This window comes from Chrysochloris asiatica, unplaced genomic scaffold (assembly GCF_000296735.1).
Source record: "Chrysochloris asiatica unplaced genomic scaffold, ChrAsi1.0 scaffold00053, whole genome shotgun sequence".
Taxonomy (NCBI): Eukaryota; Metazoa; Chordata; class Mammalia; order Afrosoricida; family Chrysochloridae; genus Chrysochloris; species Chrysochloris asiatica.
In genome coordinates, this window is record NW_006408571.1 from 17,352,765 (window position 1) to 17,362,595 (window position 9,831).

General features: G+C 40.8%; 1 protein-coding gene across 1 annotated transcript in view; it reads right to left on the reverse strand.

Moving 5' to 3' along the window:
- The window catches only part of GABBR2 (gamma-aminobutyric acid (GABA) B receptor, 2), a 474,372-nt gene that overhangs the window by 116,598 nt on the left and 347,943 nt on the right, over positions 1-9,831 (reverse strand). Inside the window, exon 8 of the mRNA XM_006863147.1 lies at positions 4,411-4,471. Coding sequence (XP_006863209.1) covers positions 4,411-4,471 — 61 coding nt within the window. The remainder of the gene's footprint in view (positions 1-4,410; positions 4,472-9,831) is intronic.

Below are 9,831 nucleotides of genomic sequence, written 5' to 3' on the forward strand. Positions count from 1 at the left end.
CACAGTGACCCTATGCACAACAGAATGAGACACTGACTGGTCCTGGGCAAAGCTCACAATTGTTGTTACTCCTGAGCCTATTACTGCTGCCACTGTGCCAATCCATCTTGTTGGGGGTCTTCCTCTTTTTCTCTGACGCTCCACTTTATCAAAGATGATATTCTTCTCCAGAGATTGGTCCCTCCTGATAATATGTCTGAAGTATGAGAGACAAAGTTTGACCATCCTGACTTCCAAGGAGCACTCTGGCTGTACTTCTTCCAACACAGATCTGTTGGTTCTTTTGGCAGTCCATGGCACTTTCAATATTATCTTCCAACACCGTAACTCAAATGCATCAATTCTTCTACTGTCTTCCTTATTCACTGTCCAGCTTTCACATGCATATGAGGTTATTGATAATACCATGGCTTGGGTCAGGCGCCCCTTAGTCCTCAAACTGACATCTTTACTCTTTAACACTTTAAAAAGGTCTTGTGCAGCAGATTTGCCTAATGCAATACATCATTTGATTTCTTTTTTTTAAACAGAGTATATAATTTATTGAATGTAAAACTGATGATCATCTCTGCATATCTTCAAGTATTTACAATAGAAAGTTTTTTGTTTTTTTTTTAAGTTTCTTTTGTTGTTGTTAAGTGCTGAAGTTTCTTTAGGGCTTTTAATAAACTTTGATCTTAGATGAAAGGCTAGAGAGAGAATGCATTGTCATTACTAGCACTATTAATATAAATACCAAAAGTGGTCTCATGTTAATTATTTAACATTAGTGAATGATTTAGACCTATCATTGCCCCAGGTACATTATATTTGAACATCAAACAGTAAAAGGCCAAACCATCAAAATCGTCCTTTCCTCATTATTCCCTGTAGACTCTGGTCTTAATTATTTTTCATAGCTGGTCATCCATACCAGTTGATTCCTTGACTGCTGCTTCTGTGAGTGTTGATGGTTGATCTGAGCAAAATGAAGTCTTTGACAACTTCAGTCTTTTCTTCATTTGTTTATTGGTCCAGTGGTGAGGATTTTTGTTTTCTTTACATTGAGATGCAAGCCATACCTAAGGCTGTGGTCTTTGATCTTCATCAGTATTTTAAGTCCTCTTCACTTTCAGCAAGCAAGGTTGTATCATCTGCATATCACAGGTGGTTAATAAGTCTTCCTCCAATCCTGATGCCACCATGTTTTTCTTCATATAATCTAGCGTCTCAGAGTATTTGCTTAGCATACAGATTGAGTAAGTATGGTGAAAGAATTCTACCCTGGAGCACACCTTTCCTAATTTTAAACCATTTGCTGTTCCCATGTTCTGTTAGAACAACTGCCTCTTGGTCCATGAGGTTCCTCATGAGCACAGTTAAGTGTCCCGGAATACTCATTCTTTGCAATGTTGTCCATAATGATTCACACCATCGAAAGCCTTTGCGTAGTCAATAAAGCACAAGCAAACATCTTTTTTGGTGTTCTCTGTTTTCAGTCAAGATCCATCTGATGTCAGTAATGATATCCTTCATTCCATGTCCTCTTCTGAATCTGGCTTGAGCCAGTGGAAGTTCTCTGCCTATGTATAGTTGCAACTATTTTTGTATTCTCTTTAGTAAAACTTTACTTGCATGGGATATCAGTGATATTGTATGATGGTTTCTGCATTCCATTGGGCACCTCTTTTTGGAACGGGCACAAATACAAATCTCTTCCAGTCAATTGGCCAGGTAGTTGTCTTCCAAATATCTTGGCATAGATGAGTGAGTGCCTCCAGTGCTGCATCAGTTTGTTGAAAGATTTCAATTTGTATAACACACATTGTTGTTTGTTGTTATGTGCCTCAAGTTGGTTCCAACTCATAGCGACCCTGTATAGGGTTTCCGAGGAGTAGCTGGTGAGCTTGAGGTTCAGATTAATGTTACAGTCTAGCACATTAACCCACAGCGTCACACCAGGACTCCGTAACACCCATGTTGTTGTTGTTGTTATGTGCCATCGAATCGGTTCCGACCCATAGCGACCCTGTATAGGGTTTCCGAGGGTGTAAATCTTTACGGGAGTAGAAAGCCTCATCTTTCTCCCGCGGAGCAGCTGGTAGTTTCGAACCGCTGACCTTAAGGTTCGCAGCCCAATTCGTAACCACTACGCTACCAGAACACCCATTGTTGTTGTTGTTGTTAAGTGCCATCGAGTCGGATCCGACCCATAGCGACCCTGTACAGGGTTTCCGAGGCTGTAAATCTTTACGGGAGCAGAACGCCTCATCTTTCTAGCTGTGTTAAAAACATGGAAATGTGAGCATGTAAAGGCTTACCTCTGACAGTCAATAAAGTGGGACACAAATGCAGTGATAGCTGATCACTCAGGCATCACGTGAGTACATGGATGCTGGTTTGTGGAGGGAAGCGCTCTGGCCCAGGGCTCCGAAAAGTTGAGGTCCAATTCCAGTGCCACTACTAACTAGTTGTGTGTTCTTGGGGGTAGCATCTCCCTTCCCTGAGCCTCAGTTCCCCCATTTATACTATGAAGTAGTAGGATGTGATCATCTCTAAAACCTGATCGACCTCCTACATATATGTGTGTGGGAAACAGCCAATCCTAATTGGCCCAGAAAAGTGTCACAGTTTTTAACAAAGTGCTCATCATAACTGTCACCAATAACTGAGCAGAACACACACACATGTATGTATCAGGCAGCGAAGTTATTTATATGTGTTATCTCAGTTCTTTCCACATCCCTAGAAGGAAGGTTGGCTTGTATTCCTATTTTACAGAAGAAGATACTGATGGTCAAGGAGGCAAAGCACTTGCCCCATGTCCTACGGCAAGTGAGTGACTTGAGCCCTGAACTCCTGTTTGCTTGGCTGCCTCCCTTAGACAGCCTCAAATGCCTAATGCCACAGTCTCTGGAGTTGGCATCTAATCCTAACACATTCAGGGGAAATAAAAGGCAATAAAATTGGCACGTGCTTGTACCTGTGATCGACCAATGAATATTTTACAAAATCTTCTCCTGCAATGATATAATTTGAGAACTGGAAACGTGGCATAAGGATTTCATTGCAATCACTCAAAACAGATAAAAAAAAAAAAAAGTATCTTTGCCAAGATGCTTACTTTGTTCAACCAATGAAGAAGTCAGACTTAACAAATGGGAAAATAATTACGTTTACCTAAAATTACATCTTTTGTGCATGTAGGAGAGCTGGCATGCGTTTCAATTACCTGCCATGGGAAGACGAATGGGTGTGTGTCCAGGATTGCATTACAGAGCAGTACTGCTGGAGAGCACTTCTCCTGACTGATCTGGATCCTGCTGGGATTTTTCTGAATGAATCTGAATAACTTGCTTCAATTCCTTGCTTTCCTCTGGAAGACACTGGGAGCTGCTCAGGGTGAGTGGGCACAGCAGGCATGGCTCTCGTTTCTGGATTTCCCAGAAACATCCAGATGGTGAAAAAATTGTATTGATGAATGATCTGTCTTAGTGGTTCTGGCTAACAACCACTAATGACGACCATACTGGGCTGACTGAGATATCCTCTTGAGGAATATGCAGTCCTGTTCCTCCAAGGCACTAGAAGGAACTCTGAGAAGGCACTAGAAGGCCCTGTCCTCTCTGAGCCTCCATTTCCTACTCAGGACATGGGGAACTTGGTCTGGATGGTCTCTGGGATCCCTTCCAGCTCTAATAGCAGGAAAGGCCAACAAATAACCTGATGTCTTCAACAAAGGAACGACATACAAACATGTATATGCATTATAGATTAAAAGAGATGAAAGTGACATATTGACCAAATGCAAGGGGTGGATTGAGTGTAAATTCTGCTCAAGGAAACCAACTGTGAAGACATTTTTGAGATGATCAGGGAGCATTGATATAGACTGGGAATTAGAAGATCTTAAGAATTGTTGTTAAATGTTTTAGATGCCATGATAATATTGTGGCTATGTTTTTAAGAGTCCTTCTCTAGTAGAAATGCATACTGAAGTATTTATAGATTGAAATGAGATAATGTCTGGAATCTGCTTTAGAATTTTACAGCAAAATAGAGTGGAGGGGAGCATTAAGTAAAGCTAAAACAAGATTGGCAAACGTTGATAGTAGTTGAAGCATGGGGTTCATTATGCTATTCTTTCCTTTAGAGTATGTTTGAAAATTCCTTCAATAAAAAATAAAATCAATGCAAGCTTTACCACATAGTAAAGGAAGGCAGAGTTTGCCTCAGAACAAATGCAGGTGACATAAATACTGTAAATGAGTTAAAACTAATGTTTTCACAAAGATATGCTTTCCATTGACACTGGTTTCTCTTATTTGAAGCATCAGCCTTTCATTTCTTTTGCTGTATTTTATTGAATAAAACCAAAATCCCTGAATACAGATTTCTTCAACTGGAAAAAAGAACATCACAAAAGCCTACCTTGAAATTGAGTAAATTTAATGGTTCCCATTCTCTCACCATTCCGGAACACAACTTGACCCTAAAAAAACACAAAAACAAAGAGAAATGCTGTATTAGCCCAAACATTACTGATTGAGATGGAAATTCATTTATTGTACAGTGTGATATATTAATGCTGGGGAAAAAAAGAAACTCCCTCTGGATCACAGAAGAAAAATCAAATTAATTGTTTTCAAATCAGTTGTAACTTTATCTGGTTAATCTGAGGAACGCAAAATCAATTTTGGGACGGAAACAAAAAAATGAACGCCCAGATAGACATCAGCGTTATCATCGTGGCTATTTATTAAACACCCATGTGTCGTGTGTCATCACGAAGAAAAGGTCTTCCAAGGTGCTGGAGAAATTGAATGGAGATGCTGCTTGGGGGTTCTGGCCTCAACCCTGCTCCCCATGCCTCATCCATAAAGATGAACAACTTAGGTAAGACTGAGTTTGGCTTGAAAACCAGAAGGGTGCTGGAGGTCTGTTAATATTTCCTATTAAGGGAAAATAATGTTATTCTAAGTTCTTCCTGAATAGTGACGTCAGCCCCAGTTATAACTGAGCTATGGCGCAGCACAAATTTAAACTTCTTGAGCCAGTGAGATGGCACTAGTGCCACAGACAGCTGATTAGAGGATCTTAAGAATTGTTGTTAAATGTTTTAGATGTGATGATAATATTGCCCCTCATTAGGGACCTAAGGGTCTAAAGAGAGCTTCATCTGTGGCATCTGCCTGGCTGTCTGACACCAAGCTTCCACATGCTTAGCTAACTAAACTGGGATTTACCTAGTGGAATTGTGGTCTCTTTGTAGTCCCTGGTGGCACAAACAGAACGGTTAGCTCCTAACCAAAGCGTTAGAGGTTGGAGTTCATCCACAGGAGCCTTGGAGGAACGGTCTGGTGATCAACTTCTAAAAAAATCAGCCACTGAAAACCCTTGGGAGCACCATTGTACTCAGACACACATGGGGTTGCCATGAATTGGAGTTGACTCAATGACAAAAGGATTGGTTCGGTTTTTGGTCTTTTCTTTTCAGTGTATGGCCCACCTAAAATTCTGTAACCATACAAGGAAACTGACACATATTATCTCATTGAAATTTCAAGTGAAGCCCAAGTAATAAAAGCCAATCCCCATTTTACAGACCAAGAAGCCACACTGAGGAAAGTTATGGAATTTGTACAAAGTCATTCAGTGAGTAAGTGAGGCTGTTGGGGTTCACATCTGACTTTGATTTTAATGCCAAGGCTACTTCATGATAAAGCATGTTGCTTCAGCTCCAGAAATAATTTCTTTTCCATCTTCCCATTAATGTGCAATCAGGAAAAGACATTGTCTTAAAAGTACACCGCATTTCTTTCACAGTTATACTACGGTGTCATCAGGCTACAACGCGAACCTTACTCCGGCTCCCACTCAATTCTCTGGGGGAAAGTCCAGGAACATCTTGTCCTGAGTGTAAATCCCAACTCCGAGGCCCTGTGGCTTTCAGCAAAGGGAATCACTCAACTCTTTCTCAAGAACCAGAAACACCTTCTAAGGCCACGTTGACACTTTGTCGAAATCCTAAAGACAGCTGTGAGTGAGTAGTATCAGTTTGTAACTAACGCCCACTAACTTCCATATTCAGGTGATGTTAAGCAATTTCCTGGAGTGTGAAAAACTTCAAGGTGAGGTGAGACAGGAGCTGTGATTTTGTTTCTAGAAATGACTGAAAATCACAGGCACTTTCCAAAATGATCCCTTGTAGGCAAGTGGATAACTTTGGGGGAGTGGAGCAGGTACATGGTCCTGAAGGAAATCTTTTTGTTTGACTAAGGTGAAGATCTAATTCACTAATCTCCTGCCATGATTTGAAGGTTCCAATCAATTCTAGATTTAAAAAGAGGATAAATTCTGTAGGATTTTTATTAGTTAAATGGAAAAGTATGTGGAATGATCTTCAAAGCTGGGAAGGAATGACATTTTAATAGGGTATGGGGTGGGAGGTCAGAAAGAATTTTCTTTTACCTTTTTGTTTTCTCCTGTACTTTTTATTAAGTTTTTATTGTGAATTGAGTGATAATTTACATGGGAGAATATCAGCTTTACATGCATTCTATCATATTTCGTTTCACTGTAATGATTACAATCCCCTCTATGCATCATCATTCAACAGCATTTGCTTCCATTCCCTCTGGCTTTTATTTTTTTTTGATGTACACTGAAGCACTCAGGAATATATAACCATTCAAACAACCAAAGGGTATACCCCACAAGCCTGCTCCCCGGCCGTCAGCACACAACCCCTCTCCCTCCCTGATTCCAGAGTCCCCAGCTGCTCCCTCTCTCCATGTCATCGTCTCTGCCTCCATCTCTGGTGTCACTGCTTCTCTGGATAGGGTTCTATACTCCATTCTTCTCCCTTGATGGTCCAGGGTCCTCCACTCCTGGACTGCAAGATCAACCACTCCCCTCCTTTTGCTACATACAAAACGTCTACCTTTACATTTGCAACACTCACAATCAGTCCTGATAGCAATTATTCACTGTTGAACCACAAGTCTTCTTTTATCAGCCCCGTCCAGATAGGTTGGAAACCACTCAGTGGAGATTCTACCTTCCCTGGCACCCTCTGAAACTAGGCTCCCTCTTGAAAGTTTGTAAGCCAGTCACTTTGTGCCTTTGTACATCACTCCCCCCATTTTGGGTAGCCAATGTCTAAGTTGCCCATCCTTGTCAACCCTGTGTACCGAGGGGATGGGAATGATCCTCGCTGTAAAGATTCATTGTCTCTTTTGAGCTACTACATCCATAAGTATAGGTCAAGTTCATCAAATTGTAGCAGATTACTCCTTTTTTCCTTTTCTTTTTTCTTCTAGTCGAGTTCTGATCATCCAGCCTTTGAAGCCAGGTCAAATGGGTACTATCTGCAAGTATGGGTGTTATTGTGCATCTCCCCTCCCTTCATATTAGCTGGATGCTTCACTCTCAGCTCTAGTTCTCTATGGCCATGTCCCTGTCCCTGGGCCCAGTAGTCCCCAGGTATCACCATACTGCTGGCCAACCAGGTCTCAATCCAGGTTAACAGGAGTCTATTGAACATGGTTGGACTTAGCTCACAACTTCATTGTTGTTTATCCCCCACTTTCCCTTATCAGTAGACAAACATGGTCACCAGCAAGACCACATGCCTGCTCATGTATTTCCCTTGAGTCTCAGTCTTGGAAGGGGGTTTGCCCTGAGGGGACCTGACTTCTTGCCTTGATGGCTCCCCAGTGAACAACTTGCTTATTCTTGTAGTAGTCAATCAAACTGCCGTTATTGTTTTTGATTTTTCCTGCTGATCTTTCTTCCAAGAAGTATCTTTTGTTCTTCTAGCTGCTTCAGGCTGGCCTGTTTGTCCTTTCCAGTGGAAATTTCCCACCTCAGAAGATTCTGGATGGGGATTAAGATTCCACCTATGGTCTTATGCAATGCAAAAGCTCCGCAGGAAGCCTCCTTCACTGAGCACTCCCTGTACTCTTTAAAGAAGACAAATTAGTCCAAATTAGTACCCATTGCTGCTGAGGCAATTTTGACTCATGGAAACTCGATGTGTTTCAGAGTAGAACTGAGCTCCAGAGGTTTTCTTGGCTGTAATTATTAAGAAAGTGGATTGCCAGACCCTTCTTCTGTGGTGCTATTGGGTCTGAGTTTGAACCGCTAACCTTTTAGTTAGTAACTGACAGCAAACCACTGGGTCATGCGGGGACCCATCATATTTTATTTTTCTAACAACAATTATCTTTACTAACAGCAACTCCTCTCATCTCCCTAATCTCTTAGTGGAAGTGGAAGTGGAAGGAAGGCTAAGTTTGAAAATCACAAACCTGGGTTCAAACCCGATCCAACCTCCCAAACATATTCTTTAAAAAAAAAGAAGAAAAGTTTTGTAATCCCCTCCATGGAATAACAGTTATCCAACTTCCTCCCTGTAATTCCTATTTTCATTCCACCTTCCTTCCCATCTTTTCTCAACTGTCTCCTTCCTTAGGAAAATGCTGCCCTCTTGATCATGAAAGATTGATCATTCCATGGTAAGCATACCTTACTAGTGTTGTCCCCCCATATACCTATCTACTGCTTGGCTGAAAATTGTGCCACAAGGGTGAGTTCTTTCCATGCCTAAAGCGTGGCCGAGGGCCACAGTCACAGGTTCCTCTAGTCTCCTCCTGACCACTAAGCCTGGTCTTTTTTTAAAAAATATTTTTTAGTTTTGTTCCACATTTTCTCCCACTTTATTTGGAACCCCACCACTCGTCCATTAGTTTGTCGTACTGTGGTGGCTTGCATGTTGTTGTGATGCTGAAAGCTATGCCACCAGTATTTTAAATACCAGCTGGGTCACCAATAGTTGACCATATTTCCTCTGAGCTTCTGGACTAAGACAGGCTTGGTAGAAGGACAGCTGGATTACTTCTGAACGTTTAGCCACTGAAAACCTTCTGAATAGCAGTGAAACACTGTCAGATAGCACCAGAATACTGAATATTGAAACATGATGAATAGAACTGGAATATTGTCCGATATAGTGCCCAAAGACTAGCCCCTCAGGTTGGAAGACATGCAAACTACAACTGAGGAGAGTTGCCTCCTCAAAGTAGAGTTGACCATGATGACACAAATGGAGTAAAGTTTTTGGGATATTAATTTGCTGGTGAGGCGCAACTCAAAATGAGGAGAAACAACTGTAAACATTCATTAATAATCAGAACCTGGAATATGTAAAATACAGGTCTAGGAAATTGGAAGTTGTCAAAAATGAAATAGAACGTATAAAGATCTATATCCTAGGCATTAATGAGCTAAAATGGATGGGTATTGGCCATTTTGAATCTGACAATCACATGGTTTAATATGCCGGAATGACAAATTGAAGAGGAATGGCATCACATTCATGATAAAAAAGAACATTTTAAGATCTATCTTGAGGTATAATGCTTTTTATGATAGGATAATATCTATATGCTTACATGGAAGACCAGTTTATACCACTATTATTCAAATTTATGCACCAACCACTAAAGCCTGTGAAGATGAAATGGAAGAATCCTACTAATTTTTTCAGTCTTAAATTGATCAAATATTCAATCAAGATGTACTCATAATTACTGGCAATTGGGAACAAATAGGAAGGCAAATATGGTCTTGGTGATAGAAACCATGCTGGAGATTTCATAATAGATTTTTGCAAGACTAATGACTTATTCATTACAAACACCTTTTTTAACATAAAATATGACATGGACCTTTCAGTTGGAATACACAGAAATAAAATTGACTACATCTGTAAGAAGAGACAGTGGAAAAGCTCCACATCATCAGCCAAAACAAGGCTAGGGGCAGACTATGAACTTGCTCATATGCAAG